The sequence below is a fragment of the Lutra lutra genome, chromosome 3 (assembly GCF_902655055.1).
Source record: "Lutra lutra chromosome 3, mLutLut1.2, whole genome shotgun sequence".
Taxonomy (NCBI): domain Eukaryota; kingdom Metazoa; phylum Chordata; class Mammalia; order Carnivora; family Mustelidae; genus Lutra; species Lutra lutra.
Genome location: NC_062280.1, coordinates 129,139,976 through 129,161,423, shown reverse-complemented (window position 1 = coordinate 129,161,423; position 21,448 = coordinate 129,139,976). Strand labels below are relative to the sequence as shown.

Here is a 21,448-nt window from a genome sequence, read left to right as displayed (position 1 = left end):
ACCAAACACACAGAGAGATATCAAATATTAAGTCATCTGTGAAGTAACAACTGAACCTTCCATCTTTAAATCAGTATCAACTGTACCTAACAGTAATTTCATGCCTATAATTTCCCCTTATCCACATAACATTCTGAAGTACAGTGGGCAAGCATTTCGCCCACATTCTACAAATAAAGAAACAGAAGAAAGAGGTTCTCTGACTTGTGAAGGGTACGGAGCTGGCTTGTGGCAGAGGATGAATGGGAATAATGATCTTTTCCCCTTGTTCTGTAAATGGTAAGGAAGTCAAAGTTGGAATATAACAACTCACCCACAAAGTGTTTTAAAAGTAAAAATCTTGGGTCTATAAAGTAAACTAAATACTAAAAACCATGTTTATTATTATTAGACCCAATTTTTAAGGAAATTAATACCTGCAAAGTTCTTAGAAAAGTTCCTGGCAAAGAGTAAGTGCTTAAGAAATGCTAATATTCCTATGTCATTCTTCTTTCTCACAGGGTGAAAGAACATTTTTATTTACTCTTCAAATTTCACAAAATCATCTTTTGATTTCCTCCAAACATCACACGCCTTGCTTCCTCCTGACTTGCAGAATCCAGAGCTGAGAATCACGACAAAACAGGTACTAGGAGTCAAGAGACCCTTTTACTAATAGGCTCTGTGACTTTAGATGTCTCACTCAAACTCTGTCTCTCAGTTCCTTCATTTGTCAAATGCTGAAAACATTTGACGTACACGTCACTATTTGTTTGGAAGCAAAAAAAAAAAAAAAAGAAAAAAAAAAAGAAAAAAAAAAAAAAGCCATGTGTGAAAACACTTACAAAACCATTCTGAAAACTCTTTACACATAAGATACTACTTTAAACTCTTCATCTGGTAGTACTTCCTAGGAAAGAGACTGGCTACTTGAAGGCAATTAGATCACTCCCACTGCCAGAAGCTTCTCCATTACCTGGGCAATGAACTGGATGATTTTCACAAAGATGTTCAGAGGCATATCCCTTGGCACCACACCACGGGACCCTTTGGGGAAAAGTGTTGTGATGATGGTTATAAGACGGCTGAAAGATAGGAAGAAAAAAAGAGAAGACAAGCAAGATTGGCTGAGCTCCAGTTCTGTAAGGGAAAATGGCAGATGTTTCATCTTATCTAAGTATCAGAGAGAGTTCGGAAAAAGAAAACAAACCACTTCATCCCTTTTCATTAGCATAATTACTCTATGAAAAGTTTTTCTGCAAAACTAAGGGCAGCTGGAAAATAAAAGCCATTTGCTTTGCTAACATGGTGAATGCAGTCTTGGACATGGAGCCTCTTGATCCCGGTAGAGGCTGAAATTTCTGTAACGGCTGCTGAGCAATAACTAAGAAAAGCCTGAAAATGTCTTTACCACTTAGATCTTTTAGAAACTGTCAACTGTGAATGGTTACTAGTTTGGTTAGTATAGGTAGCAATAAAAATAAATCACCTCATTGGCTGAGAAATGGTTACCATTAACTCAGGGATGTAGTTAATTAACCAAAACCAGCTCCTTACCTCTGAGTAGCTGTGTTGCTTTCACATTTAATTCGAATCATGTAAACCCAAAGTAATCTGTACAGAGATTCCAGCGCAACTCGAGCCATCTTGGGGTCTTTATTCTATGACAGAAACCAGGATGTAAGATAGCATTAGATTTAAGATTTAATTAAGCTTAAGTGGAAAAAAAAAGATTAAATGGTAATATATGGAGAATACTTTTTCTGAATTCCTAGACATGCAGGGCCCCTACGAGGCACCTGAATCCTTTGGGACTTGTGGGGTATGTGACTTCAGGTGCCCATTGGGTAAATAATCTATGAGGAGGGATCTAAATGGTCATGAGGGCAGGACAGAGTAGTTCAGGGGGAAATCATGTCACTCTCTCCTTTGCCATATGAATGCTTGAAATTGTCTTCTTCCTCCAGCTCTAGGGGCATTAAGAGATAATCAATGTTCTCTTTCTATAGTTGATTATGCCCTTTTTGCTCTGATTCCCCAAACTTCCCAGGTTCTCATCTAATTACTAATAAACATTTATGGAAATGAATGTATACTAAGCAGTGTGTTAGAACATGGGATATAGAGATAAAAGATAATCCCTTTTCTTAAGTTGTTCACAACCTCTGATGGATGGGAGATAGATAATAAGCAATCAACTCTTAATGCAGTAGAAAAAACTGGTAGGGAGAGGAGCTAGAGAATGGAAAGAAGGGCAAGCTATGGAAAACTCAAGGAGGGTCAGGAAAAATTTCCAGGGACAGATGAAAACTCAGATGAACTTTCATTCTTTCATTTATGCATGTGTTCATTTAACCAAACATCTGAGTGGCTACGGTCAGCCGGGTCCTGTGTTTGGCACAGTGTGAAACTGTGAACAGTGTAGAAAGATGATGGGAATAGGGAACACGTGGAAACAAAGAGAGCTGGAGAAGATGGGTCATGTTTGAGAACCTGGGAACAATTCATACATCAGTGCATGGGGCCAGGTGAAAGAGTAGAGGTTGATGAGGCCTGTGAGGAAGGCAGGGGTCACATGTGGGACCCCACTTGCCATGATTAATAAGGAGACCAGGGTTCTTATGAGGTGACGGGACGCCACTAAGATCAAGGAGACCACGGAAGAAGATCCTGCATACAGTGTGGGGAAAGGAGCAGAGGCAGGGAGAACAGCTATGGCAGAGCTGCTGGCTTCCAGGCAATAACAAGCCAGAGAGGAAGACTTGATCCTTTCCCCACTGTCCATCTTACCCTAATTATATTCCTCTTGATTTAAAAATCATGGGTTGGGTGGCTTCTCGGATGCCTGTGGGATCCAGGCAACATTTCTTGGCAAGGTATAACTGACCGATCAATATGGAGTTTCTGCCTCCCTTTCCTCTAGCCTCCTACAAGCTCCCTGAACTCTAGCTAGGCCATGTTCATTCCATTTCCATATCAGGAGTGGGTTCTCTCACCTCCTGCATCTTTTTTTTTTTTTTTTTAAAGATTTTATTTCTTTGATGAGAAAGAGAGAGCATGCACAAGCAGGGGGGAGCAAAGGCAGAGGGAGAAGGAGAAAGAGGCTCCCTATTGAGCAGGGAGCCCAATGTGGGGTTCCATCCCAGAACCCTGGGATCATGACCTGGCACGAAGGCAGATGCTTAACCAACTAAGCCACTCAGGCACCCCTGGGCGAACCCTACCCCTTCACAGTCTTGACATACTTGAATGTCCCTCCTTTGTGCAGGCTCTTTGGTTCCTCCCCAGTCCTCAACCCCATCCCACTAAAGCTAATTATTCTGTCCTGAGTGTCTTCTGACCTTCATACAACCTCTAGCATACAACCTTATTTAGATGTCTGAAAGGAAGGGGAATTGTTTACCTTGACATCTATTACAATTCCCAGCATTCTTCAGGGGGTCGATAAATGTGTGCTGAACAGTATTTAAATGTCATTTAAACTTTCTTAGAGGTTTTTTGCTTTTATGTGACTTTTCCACCCTTACTTATTTTTTTTTATCTTGTCATAATTGCTTTAGCTCTTTTATTCTTAGTGTAGATAATTTAGATACTGATTTTTATAGAATTCATAAGTGTTTAGATAAAGTTCATTTTTAGACTATTTATGTAAATAAATTCTATGGAAAAAGCAATTAAGAATTTTTTTTAGATTTATGAGAAATAGAATAAATTTTTGGTGTGATCATTATAAAGTTCTAGATTTCTATATGCTTTCAGGTCTGTTCTTAGAGTTTATTAGTCTGTCTATTCACAGGCAATTAATATCACATTAAGTTTTGAGGCTTTAAAATGGTTTTATTACCATATTGTACACCAGAAACCAATATTATACTGTTAAGTAACTGGAATTTAAATAAGAACTTAAAAAAAAAATAAAACAAATGTGTTTCATTAACTGGTATGGACTGTCTTCCATCCTCCACTAGTTTTTTTTTTCTTTTTAAAGGGTTTTATCAGATATTTTTCCATAACTACTTTTCCAGCTGTAGGAAGAAAAGACCACAACTTTCTAAAGCATATATTGATATATAAAGAATTATAATTTGCGTGTTTGATTTGCATGCTTGGTTACATAAATGAACTTTAAGTAAACTGCTAAACTGATAAAGTTACATTTAAAATATTCTGTCATTAAAAAACTTGGGGAATTCTAGGGCACCTGGGTGGCTCAGTGGGTTAAGCCACTGCCTTCGGCTCCGGTCATGATCTCAGGGTCCTGGGATCGAGCCCTGCATCAGGCTCTCTGCTCAGCGGGGAGCCTGCTTCCTCCTCTCTCTGCCTGCCTCTCTGCCTGCTTGTGATCTCTCTCTGTCAAATCAATCAATAAATAAAATCTTAAAAAAAAAAAAAAAACAAACTTGGGGAATTCTAATTATCCTTACTCCAATCCCTCCAACTTAGCAAATGTCTCTGATGTGCTTACATGGTGGTTAAATGCAGACTCTAGGCACACACTGCCTGGGTTTGAATCCATCCTTGCTCTGCAATTTATTAGTGGTGTGGTCAGCCTCAGGGAAGCTCCTCATAGGAACATTGAGAATTAAATGAGCTAGTGCATATAGGATATTTAGCACTGTTCCTGTCCATAGTAACTATTATTACATACAAAGCACCAGGATCTAGCAGCAAACATGCTCTGATTTGGGGGAGCTTCCATTCCAGTAGAGCTGTTTCTTCCTTTGTTAATTTCTCTCTATTAGTATATGTATTTTATATTTTGCATAGTGTATCATTCAAAATTCTCTCATGTGCCTTATCTCATACTGTGAATCATGATGGGGTAGGGCAAACATCACCTAAGCTTTATTAAGGAGATTAACAGAGATCTCTAGTTTAAACAATTCATAGTGCCGGCTTCTGTTTAACTTCAATTTTTTTTCCATTTTATTTCTTTTCAGTGTTCCAAAATTCATTGTTTATGTACCACATCCAGTGCTCCATGCAGGATGTGCCCCCCTTAATACCCGCCACCAGGCTCACCCATCCCCCCACGCCCCTCCCCTCCAAAACCTTCAGTTTGTTTCTCAGAATCCACAGTCTCTCATGGTTCTTCTCCTTCTCTGATTTTCCCCATCTCACTTCTCCTCTCCTTCACCCAATGTCCTCTGTGTTATTCCGTATGCTCCACAAGTAAGTGAAACCATATGATACTTGACCATCTCTGCTTGACTTATTTCATTCAGCATAATCCCCTCCAGTCCTGTCCATGTTGATACAAAAATTGGGTATTCACACTTTCTGATGGAGGCACAACACTCCATTGTATATATGGACCACATCTTTATCCATTCGTCCATTGAAGGGCATCTTGGTTCTTTCCACAGTTTGGCAACTGTGGCCATTGCTGCTATGAACATTGGGGTACAGGTGGCCCTTCATTACATCTGTATCTTTGGGATAAATACCTAGTAGTGCAATTGCAGGGTCATAGGGTAGCTCTATTTTTAATTTCTTAAGGAATCTCCACACTGTTTTCCAAAGGGGCTGCACCAACTTGCATTCCCACCAACAGTGTAAGAGGGTTCCTCTTTCTCCACATCTTCTCCAATACACATTGTTTACTGTCTTGTTAATTTTGGCCATTCTAACTGGTATAAGGTGGTATCTCAATGTGGTTTTGATTTGAATCTCCCTGATGACTAATGATGATGAACATTTTTTCATGTGTCTGTTAGCCAATTTTATGTCTTCTCTGGAGAAGTGTCTGTTCATGTCTTCTGCCCATTTTTTGATGTGATTATCTGTTTTGTGTGTTGAGTTTGAGGAGTTCTTTATAGATCTTGGTATCAGCACTTTGTCTGTAGTGTCATTTGAGAATTCCATGGGTTGCTGCTTTGTTTTATTGACTGTTTCCTTTGCTGTTCAGAAGATTTTGATCTTGAAGAAGTCCCAAAAGTTCATTTTCGCTTTTGTTTCCTTTGCCTTTGGAGACATATCTTGAAAGAAGTTGCTGCTTCCACAGAGGCTAAAGAGCCAAGTGGCTGACTTAAGTTTTCACTTTGTACTTGATTTTTAGCATTTCAAGGTGATATCACTGATCACCACAATCCCTCCTCAAATGCTTTTCTTGCCCCTCTTCCATTCCTGGCACTGTCAAATGATATTCTTAAACTGCACCCATGACCATTTACTTCCCCACATTTAAAGTCCTTGAGTGGCTTCTAATCACCTCCTGGACATGTCCAAATTCCATGATGTGGTACAGGAGGGGCCTTTGGCAATTTGGCTCCTCCATTACTACCTCCTACCTCCGCCTTGGGCTTGGTGCACCCCATGCCATTATACCTCTTCTGCAATTTCCTAAATGCCTTGAATGCTTTCCTACTCCTGGTATATTTGGAAAGTGTCTACTCCCTGGCAAGATTCAATTAGATGTCCTCTCTTTTATTAAATTCCCTACTATTACAATCACTATGTATCCACCCCAGAAAGATTGCCAAGTGCCTCTGCTCTCTGCTTCCAGAATGCTGTTCTATCCCTTTACTTGTATATTTCTTAGCAGACTGCAAACTCCAGAATTCTGGTTTGTTCATTTTTGTGCCCTCATTGATTGCCAAACAGGAGGTTATCAGTAAGTATCAGTTTTAAAAAAGCAGACTGTGAGTAGTAGCAAACAACTTGATGCATAAGCAAGACTTCTTTATATAGAAGTTATACAAGGAGGCAGTTCAAAAAAAGTGACATGGAATGATCCTTAACTCACCTTCTCATAAGGACACAACAAATTAATAGCTACATATGGAATAATTCCCTTTGGAAAGAACCCGAGTACTGGCTGAACAGCTACTTTACATCAAGGAATAAAAGGGCCACATGAAGACAGGTAGGAGAGGCAGTTACACAATCTTGACAAAACCCCACCATAAGCATGGTGACCCAACATGAGGAGGGGTCTCACAAACATGGAACTCCTCAGTGAGGAGCATGGAGTTTGTATCCCACATTAGCCACCCCATCTCTTAGGAACTGCACCAGGGAAAAGAGTCCCCAAAATGTGTGACTCTGAAAACCAGCAGGGCTTACATCCAGGAGAGCCATAAGGCTATAGGGAAAGAGATTCTGCTCTTAAAAGGCTCAGATGCAGATTCACTCTCCCTGACCAAGTACAAAATCAGCAGTTTGAGAAAAGTCTAGCCCACATGTGAAGAAGATAAAGTTGCTAATATTAAGGCATCTTCTAGAAGAGGAAAAGCCTATTAGGACTCTGCACAGGGATGGAGGCACTGGTGGGTAATATTTTTACATTCGCTCTTAACGTTGCTGATGGCAGCACTGGGTAGTAATATTTTTGTACTCTCACTCTAACTGACCAGTGCCAAGGTCCACCTCCCATGCCACTGCCTTGGGCTTGACCCCTTGTGTTGTTCCCATAACCCTGTACCTGGCCCCCTTGACCTGCCAAAGCCACCAGGCATGCAGAGCCCACACAGGGGATGCCCTGGAGTGCCAGGCTCTGGCGGCCAGGGGGACTGTATTTCTGGGCTCTATGAATCTTAAACAACCAGAAATACAGTTCCAGAGACACCCAAGAGCTAGGGCAATGCTAATCAATAAGGTTCATTGCTTACATAGGGCCACCTCTTTAATACTGGGAGAGGTAGCTGTTTTGCCTAACACATAAAAACAAACATAGAGAGTCAAGCAAAATGAGAAAAGAGAGGAATATGTTCTAAACAAAAGAACAAACTAACTCCCCCCCCCCCCCCCCCCCGCCGGTGGAGGACTTTAATGAAATGGAGATAAATAATTTGCCTGATAAGAAGTTAAGTGATGGTCATAAAGAAGCTCACTACACTCGGGAAAAGAATGGAAGCACAGAAAGATTTCAACAAAGAGACAGAAAAGATAAGAAAATACCAAACATAAGTCACAAGCTGAAGAATACAATAACTTAAATGAAAAATACACTGAAAGTTTTAACAGCAGACTAAATGAAGAAGACAAAAGAATTAGTGATCTGGGAGACAGGGCAACAGAACTTAACCAAACAGGAAAGCAAAAAGAAAAAAAATTAAATAAGAAAACAAACATTCCTTAAGAGACCTGTAAGACAACATCAAGAAGAATAACATTCTGATTACAGGGCTTCCAGAGGGAGAGAGAGAGAAAGGGGCAGAAAACTTATTTAAATGAATAATGGCTAATAACTTCCCTAACCTGGGGAATGAAACAGATACCAAACCCAGGAAATCTAGAAGGTTCCAAAGAAGATGAACCCCAAAAGACCCACACCAAGGCACATTGTAATTAAAATGTCAAATTTAAAGACAAAGAATATTAAAAACTGTGAGAGAAAAATAACATGTTATAAACAAGGGACATCAGGTCAATGAATAATAAATGTAAGATCATCACCAGATTCCTCAACAGAAACTTTGCAGGCCAAAAGAGAGTGGTATGATATATTAAAAGTGCTGAAAGGAAGAAGAAAAAAAAAAAACAAACAACTTCCAACCAAAAACACTCTACACAGCAAGATTATCATTTAGAATTAAAAATGAGATAAAGATTTCTCCAGACAAGCAAAAGCTAAAGGAGATAATCATCATTAAACTGTCCCTAAAAGAAATGTTAAAACAAAGAGCACTAATTAGTAATAAGAAAACACATTAAAGTAAAAATCTCACTGGTAAAGGTAAATATGTAGTAAAGAAAGTGGACTAATTACTTATAAAGCTAGTACAAGTATTAAAAGAAATAGTAAAAATAACTATATTAATTAGTTAAGGGACACAAAAGCCAAAGAGATGTAAAATGTGAAATCAAAAACATAAAAATGCAGAGTTTTAGAATATGTTCAAACTTAACTTGCTATCAACTTAAAATAGACTGTTTAATATTTAGGCTGAGCCTCATGGTAACCACAAAGCAAAAGCCTATAATAGATACATAAATGATAATGAGAAAGGAATCTAAGCAGAACACCACAGAAAGTCAACAAATTGCAAGAAATCAAGAGAAGAGGGGAACAGAAAGAAACTACAAAACAGAAAAAAATTAAACAGAATGAAAATAAGTACATACCCATACCAACTACTTTAAATGCAAATGGACTAAGTGTTCCAATCAAAAGACAGTTGCTGAATGGATAAAAAGACAAGACTCATCTATGTGCTGCCTACTTTTGATATAAAGACACATACAGACTGAAATGAAGGGATGGAAAAAGGTATTCCATGCCGATGGAAACCAAAAGAGAGCTCGGCAAGCTATACTTATGTTAGACAAAACAGACTTGAAAACAAAAACTGCAATAAAAGAGAAGGGCATTACATAAAGACAAAGTGATCAATCCAAAAAGAAAATTTAATATTTGTAAATATTTATGCACCCAACATAGAAGCATCTAAATATATAAAGCAAATATTAACAAACCTAAATGGAGAAATTGACAACAGCCAACAACAGTAGGGGACTTTAATGCCCCCACTTACATCAATGGATAGATCATCCAGACAGAAAATCAATAAGGAAATACTGGCTTTAAGTCACATATTAGAATTTAAATGGCACATGATCAAGATGGATTTAATAGATATATACAGAACATTCTCTCTGAAGGCAGTAGTGTACACAATTCTACTCAAGTGCACATGGAACATTTGCCAGGAGAGATCATATATTAGGCCACAAAAGAAGTCTCAATAAGTTTAAGAAGACTGAAGTCATATCAAGTATCTTTCCCAACCATAGTACTATGAAACTAGAAAACAGTTACAAAAAGAAAATTGGAAAAATCACAACTATGGGGGAGATTAAACAACATACCACTGAATAACCAATGGGTCAATGAAGAAATCAAAGGAGAAATTTTAAAAATACCTTGAGATAAAGGAAATGGATAAATAATAATGCCAAATCTACGGGACACAGCAAAAGCAGTTCTAAGATTATAATGATATAGGTCTATATCAAATAACAAGAAAAATATCAAGTAAACAACCTAACTTTAAACCTAAAGTGATTAGAAAAAGAACAGTTAAAACCCAAAGTTACCAGAAGGAAGGAAATAATAAAGATCAGAGTGGAAATAATGAACTAGAGACTAAAAAGACAATAGAGAAGATCAATGAAACTAACAGCTGAATCTTTGAAAAGATAAACAAAATTGATGAGCTTTTGGCTAGACTAAGAAAAAAAGAGAGAGGGCTCAAATGTATAGAATCAGAAAATAAAGAGGAGAAATTACAACTGACACAAAAGAAATACAAAGGATCATAAAGGACTATTATGAACAATTATATGCCAATCAATTAGAAAACCTAGAAGAAAAAAATTAATTCCTAGAAACATACCATCTTCCAAAACTGAATCATAAATAGAAAAATCTCAATAGATTACTAGTAAAGAAATTACTAGTAAAGAAGTTGAACCAGTAATAAAAAAAAACTCCCAACAAACAGAGGTCCAGGACCAGATGGCTTCAACCAGTGAATTCTACAAAACCTTCAAAAAAGATTTAATACTAATCCTTCTCAAAGTCTTCCAAAAAATTGAAGAGAAGAGAATACTCTCAAACTCATTTTATGAGGCCAACATTACCCTGATACCAAAACCAGTTAAGGACACACATGAAAAAGAGAAAATTACAGGCCAATGTACCTGATCAACATAGATGCAAAAATCCTCAACAAAATGTTAGCAAACTGAATTCAATAATACATTAAAAGGATGCACCATGATCAAGTGGGATTTAAGCCAGGGATGGAAACATGGTTCAACATTTGTGAATCAATCAACATGAAAAACCATATTAACAAAATGAGGGATAAAATCATATGACTTCTTAAAAGATGCAGAAAAGCATTTGACAAATTCAATATCCATTTATGATAAAACAACAAACTGAGTACAGAGGCAATGTACCTCAAAACAAGAAGAGGTGATATATCACAAGCCCACAGAACATCATACTCAATGGTAAAAAATTGAAATCTTTTTCCTTGAGATCAGAAACAAGACAAGCATACCCATTCTCACCACTTTTGTTCAACATAGTATTGGAAGTCCTACCCAGAACAATTAGGAAAAATAAATAAAAGTAATCAAAATTGGAAGAAAAATGTAAAACTACCATTATTTATAGATAATACAATTTAATACATAGAAAATCCTAGAGACTCTACCAAAAAAATTAGAATAAACAAATGCAGTAAAGTTGGTTCATACAAAATCAATGTACAAAAATCTGTGGCATATTTATACAGTAACCACAAACTATCAAAAAGAGAAATAAAGAAAAAAATTCCATTCATAATTTCTTCAAAAAGAATAAAATATGTAGGAACAATTTTAACCAAGGAGGTGAAAGACATGGGCACTATACTTACTATTTTCTGGAAAACATGGTACTTACTGAATGAGGCATTGTTAGCAGTGATGTACATATATTAACTAATTTTCAACCTGTGCAGTAGATACTGTCATTGTTCTCATTGTGCAGATGAAGAAAACAAGGCACAGAAGGGCTAATAAGTGGTAGTACCAGAACTTGAATCTAGACAACCCAGTTCCAGTATCTTGGAAGCATTAATTTTTCTACTATGGTTTACTATTATATGGAGACCACTCCAATATGCTACTGGTGCCTACTAGATTGTACTCTACTTGAAAACATTGTCTTTGTATTTCCAATAGGGGCTAATGCAATAGGGGTTTGATGTATATTTTCAGGATGTAAACATTTTAGAATATGTCTCAAAACACTGATTTGGGTCAAAAATCTCTACTTTAAGATCAAAGGACTCTTCATTCTTTGTAATCTGCTTCTCTGTTAATTAATTAACAAAATATATTAATATATTGTGGCTCTGAGGTTACACTGATGCAAATGTTCAAGAAACTAGTAAGCTTCAGAGTGAATCTTCCCTGTACCCCTTCCTCTCCTCTCAATGCTGGTCACCGACACTTTCATATGACGTCAGCCAGCCCAATACCATGCCCACCTTCTTTAAAGTTTGCTTTTGATTTAGTTAAAGCAATTCAGTGTTAACAGTAACAAGTAGGGAGAATTGAATTCACTGGCAACCAATGTTGAGAACCAATGTTTCTCAAGGTCCACCAGCCCAGCATTTGCACTAAGTCACCTGAGCCTCTTATGAACATGCAAATGCCTTGACTGCACTCAAACATTTGAAATCAGAATTTCTGGAGGTAGGTCTCGAGAAGCTGCATTTATAACAGGCTTTTTTAGAGAGTCTGGCGCATGTTAAGGTCAAGTTCTATTGATAGAGACTGATAAACAATTTTAGCCATCTTTTGATCTTGTTATTCTCAAATACCTTCTAGTTCTCACTTCCACTTCGACTAGAGCCATTGAAGTAAATCTATTTCTTTCTGTCATATTCCCTTACATATCATAGTCAACACCTTTCTTCTTCCAGGCATTTCCTTTTAATACTTGAATCAATTTACTCTGATCATAGTTCACTTTTTGATGACCATATTACTCAAAGAACCTATATGCAAAGAACACAGGGTTAGGATAACCTCAACACTACTGAACCAACAATTTATGCAGATTATTTTCTCTTCAGTGTCTGAATAAATAAGAAACTCATGGAAAGTAATACCCTTGTCAGCTGATTACTAATTTTTAAGCTCAGTTTATGTGCACTGTCAGAATTTACAAATTCCACTTTGAAATGTGTCTTGAACACATATGAAAGATAAATGAAAAGAGATTTTCTCAAGTTTATAGAAATGAGGTTAATATTAAAGCAGAATAACTTCTTCTAGAAAATTATTATTTAAAATAGCCAACACTATATCATTTAAATTGATACTTAAAAAGAGAATAGTAGTCATTTTAAAATAATTGGTGCCACACATTTTAATGCATTCTACCAATGGCTGTGGAATCCTTAATGTATTACTTAATGTCTACTCATTGATATAAAGATATCATTATCTTATTATTATATGAAAAGTTTAAGAAAAGCACTCCTTAAACTTGATTGTGATTATTACACATAAATATACATTAAGTGCTGAAGACAAGTTTCAACAAATATATGGCAACCACAGTTTTTGAGATTCTTAATGGAAATCAAAAGAGCTTCCTTGTATCCTCTCCACCCCATTCCTTTTGAATGTGTCGTTCTCTGTCACAATATCCTACTTTATTTTATTTGCAGCAGTTACCAATATCTGAATTGTTCTTCCTATGTGTTTACTTGTTTACTATCTGTCTGTTCCACTAAATTACAAGGTCTAAGAGGTGGGAGAGTGCTACTGTCTCATTCATCACTTACTCCCAGCACTTGGACAGTGCCTGCTACACTTCATGTAAAATACTTTAACCAGCTGATTGACTGACTGAATGAATGCATTCAAGTCCTAGCCTAAGCAGACTGAGATGAAAGGAGAATCATTTTTAATTCTGTATTATCTAGACTTCATATACAGTATTTCTCTTGGAGCAAAATATTTAGAAAAAAAAAATGATATCCATGAAAGCACAGGGAGAGCTCAGTGGAGCTTATTACACTATCATGATGATCCACAACAAAGCATGGAAACCTCCTGCCACTGGCTTGGTTCATAAAAGATCTCCAGTTACTGAGAGATATTGTTGTTAGTAAATATACAGCAAATACATTTTTTAACTCTTAAGGTTTCTTTTATGGTTTTGTTTCATTTTTAAAACCTGGACCTCTGGGATATTATACTCACTATCATAAAATTTTAAAAATTAAAAAATTATTTCAATTATATCCATTTTTAAGGCTGAGAAACTAGCACAGTTATTATAAATATTTAATAAATACTATATGTTAAAATAACTATTAATTAACAGTCACAACATAAAATAAGTACTATTAAATCTAGTTTCAAAACATATTTCCTTTCTTCAGAATTAGGTGTATTATGGTAGACGTGAAGGAAATCTATCAATTTTTAATTGCTCAGTATGTTCAGATTTGACATTAAATATATAGAAGAAAAAAGTATTGGTTACTACTAAACAAGAGTTCTTGAAAGATGTCAGTGTTGTGGTAAGAAGATGGCATAAATTCCCCATCAACTCACAAGGGTATATTGCTAATATATGGTTGACCTTCTTAACTAAGTGTAAACAAAAACTCCAAGTTTGTGCTAATTGTGCTACCCAAGTAGCCTGCTTCCAACAGACTGACTCTGAAGATAAACCAGGGCACTGATATTAACAGCATTGATCTGAGAACTTCTTTACTTTGAAAGCAGCAGATTTTTCACACTCAGACACTTCTATTTGTCATGCTGCCACCTTGATGACTCCCCTCTGCAGAACACATCAAATATGGCTACCAAGTTCAAAATGTAGGGTTCAAACATTAGGTTCATTATACATAAGCATGTGTAGGGAAATGGGACACATGGAGGGTAAGGGTGCTGGAAACAAAAAGGGGGAGAAGTAAATAAAGTAAATAGGGAGAAGAGTTGGTCTGCTGGTCATTATGAAATGATAGAGTTGGCTCTAATTCTCATAAAATCTTGACACTATTCAAGACAAAGTATACTTCTGAAGCCATTTTAGTTTTTCCTCACAGATTATTTGTAAGTTGATTTAGAAGGTTTTCTGTATATTTATGACATTTTAAAATGGTCTCATTTAAAAAAAAAAGAGGATTTATTCACTTATTACTTTAGAGAGAGATAGAGAACATGAAGGGGAGGGACAGAGGGAGAGGGAAAAAGAGAATCCCAAGCAGACTCCCTGCAGACTATGGAGCCCGAGGTGGCGCCCCTTCCCACAATCCAAATGGAAATCAAGAGTTGGAAGCTTAACCAACTGAGTCCTCCAAGCACCCCTAAAATGGTCTCATTTAATCCCTACTGGGTTTAGTTCTAAATATATATGATACCATTTTATTCCAAGGGTAACTCATCAAGGATCTTTTTATATCTTTTAGCCTTGGGGTGATGAATCCCAACAATTTATTACCCATAAAATAAAATATCATTGCCTTAACTTGGCCTAATAACTACCTCTTTCATGCTTCATGGGGTCTCGAACCTTCACAAATGGCACAAATATCTCTCGACTCTCAACTTTTATATCCCTCACTGTGTCTATCATGCATTTTGAAACTTCGTTATAGATCTGCCAATGAAATGCTAAACTCCTCAAGGACAGAGACTCTATTCTATATCTAGTTTTAATACAGTTGACTTCCCCTATATTCCCCCCTTACAGAACCTTCCCTAGCGTATCATGCAGTGGGTACTTCATACCTACTGGGTGAACTAAATGGAATTCTGGAATTTGGTTCATCTCTATACTATTCCCTCTACATACTCCTTCTGATCTCATCATGGCCATTCTCCTAGAAATCCTAATGCTTGAAATGTCTGCATAGGGATACACTATCAGCCTGTAGTCTCACTTCTCTCTAGGGCCATTTATAACCCTGTTATTAAGTCTTTCTGGTAAGTTTTGACTAAAGCACCAATATTATAACTTTGAAGCAATTACATTCCAAACTAAGATTATGCCACTTTATTTCAAAATATCTACTTTAAACAAAAAATTTTGGTTTTTTGGCCACAAAAATAAATTTTCATGCAAAGTATTATTTTTAATTCTAACTAAAATTCATTGCAAACATACTTAGTATCATATACACAGAAAAATGCACTGAAAACATTCTTAATTATGTCTCTTTTTTGTTTTGAGCAAAATGACTATTTTCTATCTGTGTAAAAGGTAAATGAACAAAAAAATTTTTAACTGGAACTAATAACTGAATAACTTAAAAGTGGACCAAACAACAACAAAATGACGTTGGGCTCTGTGTTAGAGATGTATTATAGATGCACAAATCCCTAGGTAAAATATTGGAGAATACCTATTATATAATAGTTGATAACCCTGAAAAGCTTTTTGTTTTTCAGAATACTTAAAAGCCTAATTCTATATCCCCTGCTATTATATTTCACTGCCAATTTGAAGAAAATAAATGATTCTAATCTTGGATTTCATAATCCATGCTTAAAACCGCTCTAATGCAGATTATGGAGTAATTATGGTAAATGCCAAAATAATATAATTAATCTTAACCACTTCACTAAATTAAAGTGCCTTATAACAAAAAAGACAGGACAACATGTATAAGCACATACAATATTGTATAATTAAGGATATTTCAAAAATTCTAAAGCAGCAAATATCAAACTCATAGAAGAACTTTAAGACACAACTGGAAAAAACTGAAAAATACACACTGTTTAATCTTCCATTAGGGTTGACTTTCACTTAGTTGTCTTATATCAGCAGGTCACTAAAACTTAAAATATGCTTAGTCATTTAGAAGTTATAAAGCCAATTTTAAAGCTAATCATTATGGTAGTTTTAACTGTAGCTTCCTCAGTTTTAGAAACGATGACGTCCCTCCTCTCATCGTCACACACCTGTGCTGCCTACCCACCACAGTACTTGCTCAGTGAATGGCTAGGACTGATGGACTGCCATGTGGCTTGAATAGAATACCTTCAAACAATCACAGATCACATGACAGGAAATGAGTATTCTCTGTGATTGGGGTCAATCCTCCCACAGAAAGAACTTTTCCCCCCAAATACTTTCCTAGACAGCAGGGGGCAAAGGACGGCTGCAGGAAGGACAGGTGAGCATCTGAAATCAATTCACACGGTTCTGCCAGTGAAGTGTGGCCTCTTTTTTTTTTTTAATCAGTTAGATAAAATGCAATATTTAATGCACGGAGAAGGGTATTTAATTCTACCCCGAAAACGAACCTTATTAGAAAAGATTTATTTCCCCAGATTTGGAGTGATATCTCTTATCCCTTGTTATCTTCTAGAACTGACTCTATTTGGGGCACCTTGGTGGCTAAATCAGTTAGGCTCAGGTCAGGATCTCAGGGTTGTAAGAATAAGCCCCCTGTTGGGAGTCTACTTGAGATTCTCTTTCCTTCTCTCCCTCTGCCCCTCCCCTGGCTTGCACTCTAACTAATTAAGTAAATAAATAAATGAACTCTTATATAAAATTGGCTATATTTAATAAAGAGAACTCACATTAATATTCTTTCACTTTCTCAATAGTGTAGGCTAATTCCCCTGCAGACACAAGGAATCGCTCTCAGAAGCACATGCACCAGTCTCAGACACATATCTAGTGTAATAAAAGACTTTTTTGAACTGAGAAATACTAACTTTAAGGTTGGATAAGCAGTTGTTGAGGAAGACGTGCCACCTGTTCAGGAACAGCTGCTTCTGACTGACGCAGAGAAGGCAGGTCACCAGGGGGTACAAGGCCTGAGGAGAAAGAAGGTGAGGTCACGAGCTGATTTCTATTTCAACAAACCAGGTAACACACGTTCTGGAATCGCTACCTCTCTCCATGGGCCAGAATAAACAGGACGCTTTATAACCACAAGGCTCAGAGGGGGCCATGCAGAGGCAGGCATTTCGCAAACGCCTTCTGACAACGATGGGGGTGGAATTATCTAGAATTTTAAAGTGTATAATAAGTTTCATGTATAGTAAGTGGAAATCTGATTTACTGATTTAGTCTTCACTTACGAATTTTAAAAACAAACTCATTATTTTAGATCACTCTCAATCATCAGAGAGAAAGCAGGAAGGCACACTGATTTTAAAAATGTTATTGGGGTTTTTGCTCATAAACATCTACTGGCTTGTCCTTGTCTGAGAGGTAGGTGTATATATTTTCTTTTGCATTCAATCTTCCTGTAATTAAGGAAGATTCCTAAAAGAAATGTTATTGCATTGGTAAACTCCACCAAGACAAATTTAACCACAGGAGGAATTTGCTTACGTGTGAATAAACAGAGGTGCTACTGTGCTTTTACTGCCTAACTGGGCTGGTTTCCCACAGCAACTGGAGAAGATAGACAAGCTAATGAGCGGCCACCAAAAAATATATATGCAGCCCCCATCACCATTCTGCTGAACCAAACATACACCTGGATGATGCCCAAAGAATTAAGGCTAGGGAAAATTTAAACAAAAATAGAACTGGCTCATCCATTAAGGTGAATTCGCAAAAAAAACAATTGCCACAAAGAGATTTAGTGCTTTATGGACCATTAACTTCATTTTTTTATTCACTTGCTTTTAAACTGACTTTGAACTATGCTAACATTGAAGTAGACAGTGAGGACATCCGTCAGCACTGCCAGCAAAGCAACTCTGAACATTAGCTCAAATAATGGTGCCAACGCTCATACTTTGAAGACTGGCGTAAATCATGCCAGTTAACCAGTTACAAGTAACTTGCTTCCTCCACACTATCACAATTGTGGCTCACATGCCACGTGTCCATTCATAAACCACAGCTTCCCCCCTCCCCCGCCCCACTGAGGGCAAAAGGTTCTGGTAATTGAGACAACTTCTCTGTGCTGCTGCTCTTCAACACAAAAGCTTTCCCAACTACTGTTTTCTCAACCTTCTGAGAATCTTTCCTACGGGAAACGGTCTCTCTCCCAACTCCCTTTGCTGCCTGCTTCCATTTTGATTTTCAATATCAGGATAGGAACGAACCAGTGAAGACCTCTGGAGATTCAAAAAGGTAAACTATTATTATAAACTTTGACTTTTAGATTTGAAAAAATACTCAAAATTAAACAAAAATCAAGTTAAGCCAGTCTTGAAAATAAACAACAGAATCTTAGGACAAGAAGGGTTGTCTGAGGTGACACTGTCTAATCTCCTCATATTATTGGGATCCGGTTATGGTCAATGTTAAGTACAAGCTCCAAATTTTGAAATGCTCCCTCTTTTGGGGGGAGCTGCAGGTAATGCTCCCATTTGGGGGAACTTTATGACTCTCAAATAAATTTCAGCCTAAGGATTTTAGCCTCTGCAGTTTTGCATTCTCTGAAGTTACTAACCAACGAATGCTTCTTTCGAGAAGAAAGTTCCAGCGTGGTGTCATACAGGCTTTCGACAAAGTTTCTAAGGCAGGGAACATTTACTTCATTTTTAACAGCCTAAAATAGAGATGCATGTTAATATTATATTAATGAAATTGGTGATTCTCTAATCCAATTTGAAGTTCTTAAAAAAAATAAAAACATTAACTCACTGCAGCAACTGGGACAAGAATTTCAACAAAAAGCCCTGCCAAGGCATGTTTGATATCTTTGTCTTTGACCTCGAGGAAATAATGTGCACATTCCTAGGAAGTAGAAAAAAAAACATAAAGGAGGGAGAATAGATTGAAATGTGCACATAAAATGTCCTTAAACAAATTTAAGGAAACAGCTCTTAATTCAATCATACACACTAACATAGCATATTCCTTAATCCATTAAAGAAAAATCACTGGGTTCTAGCATTTATACTTCAGTTCAAAATGGTCTCAATGACATTTTGCAAAACTGGTTTTCTCAGTCTCCTACTTCTCCTACTATGCTGAAAGGACAAAGCATCTACAATCAGGAACAATACTCTTCCACTGACTTACTGGTTGATTCATTCAGACATACACTGCTGACAAATTTCTGTTGACCACCTACTGTGCGTGGGGCCCTAGGTCCTTGATTAACCCACAAACACAGATCCCCAGAGAAGGTAAACATGGTAAGGGAGGCAGAAGATATTAAACTTATTTTGGGACCTGTGACAGCCCCAGGCACAGAGCTGTTTACTTCTTAGCTCTGACATTTTAGGTGTGTTTATTATTCAGATAGTTTCATAAGCAAGTCTGGAATGCTTCCCTCCCCCACCTCAGGCAAGAAACCCTTAGAATAGTTCCTCAAGCAAGGCGGTCTTTGCTCTTTGCGTGTGGACTACTATCTATGAAAGGGTATTTCTGGTGGCCCAGAGAATCATTTATTAGGAAAGCTGACCTGTTGAGAATTCCACCAGCCCCTTTCTCCTTCCTGGCCTTTTTGGTAATAATTCTTATTAGGTATTGTTTTCATGGAAGGGTCTAAGGCTACACATGTTTGTGATGATATGTAAATATTTATATTAGCTATTATACTTGATTTCAGTCAACATTGGGACCACTGCCAATAAAAGTTACTAAAATCCCTACTCTATTGATTCTATACTAAGACAACAGTCCAAGAAAGGCACTGCCAACATGGAGTCATTGAGATGGTTTCCCCAGTGCAGAACGGAGCTTCATGCTTCCTGGAATTATGGTCTTTTTCCTACATAATTTTATATATGAGTGTAAATACTCTTTCAAGTCATTATTCAAGTACACAGATACATGAATTATTCATATGAGAGAGGGATAAACATAGTTAACAGTTACTAAGTGCTTACCATGTACCAAGAATCCTCAGAACCACCTTCTAAGATTAGTGCCATTATTATTGCCCTGCAGAAAGGTAAGTGAGGTGGGGAGGGGTTAAGGGTGACTTGCCCAAGGTCAACGCGCTGGTAAGTGCTGAAGTTTGAATTTAAACCCAAGAAGTTTGATACATGGCATATATATTCTTCTTCTTCTTTTTGTTTTTAAATAGCTTCACTGAGATATAGTTCACATGATATGTAATTCACCCACTTAAAGCGTATAATTCAATGGCTTTTAGGATATTCACAATTGTACATTTTTAAAAAAGATTATTTATTTATTTATTTGACAGAGAGTGTGAGAGAGAAAGAGAGAGCACAAGCAGAGGGAGTGGCCCAAAGAGGGAGAGGGAGAAGCAGACAACCTCCTGAGCAGGGAGCCTGAAGTGGGGCTCAATCCCAGGACCCTGGGATCATGACCTGAGCTGAAGGCAGATGCTTAACTAACTGAGCCACCCAGGGCCCCCACAATGTACCTTTATCACCACAATTAAATTTAGAACTTTTTCATTACCCTTCAGAGAAACTCTCTGGTCTTTAGCAGTCATTTCCAATCTCTCTAATCACATTCCCCAACTCTAAGCCCAACACAACCACCAATCTTTTTTCTGTCTCTATGGATTTGCCTATCCAAATGGAATTATGTAATATGCAGCCTTTTGTGTCTGACTTCTTCTATTTAGCATAATATTTTCAAGGTACATACATGTACTTTGTAGCATGTATCAGTACTTCATTCCTTTTTATGGCCAAATAATATTCCCTTAGATGAATATACCACATTTTGTTTATCTAGTCATCAGTTGATGACCATTTGGGCTGTATTCACTTTTTTGTTATTATGAATAATGCTGCTATGAACATTTGCATTCAAGTTTCTGTGTGAATGTATATTGTCATTTCTCTTGGATATATCCCTAGAAACATGGAATTGCAGGATTACACAGCAATTCTAGATTTAACCATTGAGGGACCGCCAAACTGTTTCCCAAAGTTGTTGGGCCATTTTATATATCCGCCAGCAGTGTACGAGTGTTCCAATTTCCCTACATTTCCCTACATTCCCTACATTTCTCTACATTGTACCCACACTTCCTGTTATCTGTCTTTTTGGTTATAGCCATTTCAGTGGGTATGAAGCAGTACAGTCTATATG

The 21,448-nt window shown here is 37.2% G+C and overlaps 1 protein-coding gene across 8 annotated transcripts in view; it reads right to left on the bottom strand.

The window, feature by feature from the left end:
- FRY (FRY microtubule binding protein) overlaps nucleotides 1-21,448 on the bottom strand; it is a 339,156-nt gene that overhangs the window by 141,419 nt on the left and 176,289 nt on the right. For all 8 annotated transcript variants that reach the window (XM_047723094.1, XM_047723100.1, XM_047723095.1 and 5 more), the window contains 5 exons: nucleotides 19,070-19,162; nucleotides 18,876-18,974; nucleotides 17,176-17,277; nucleotides 1,537-1,640; nucleotides 956-1,064 (listed from right to left, as the gene is read on the bottom strand). In XM_047723094.1, coding sequence (XP_047579050.1) covers nucleotides 956-1,064; nucleotides 1,537-1,640; nucleotides 17,176-17,277; nucleotides 18,876-18,974; nucleotides 19,070-19,162 — 507 coding nt within the window. The remainder of the gene's footprint in view (nucleotides 1-955; nucleotides 1,065-1,536; nucleotides 1,641-17,175; nucleotides 17,278-18,875; nucleotides 18,975-19,069; nucleotides 19,163-21,448) is intronic.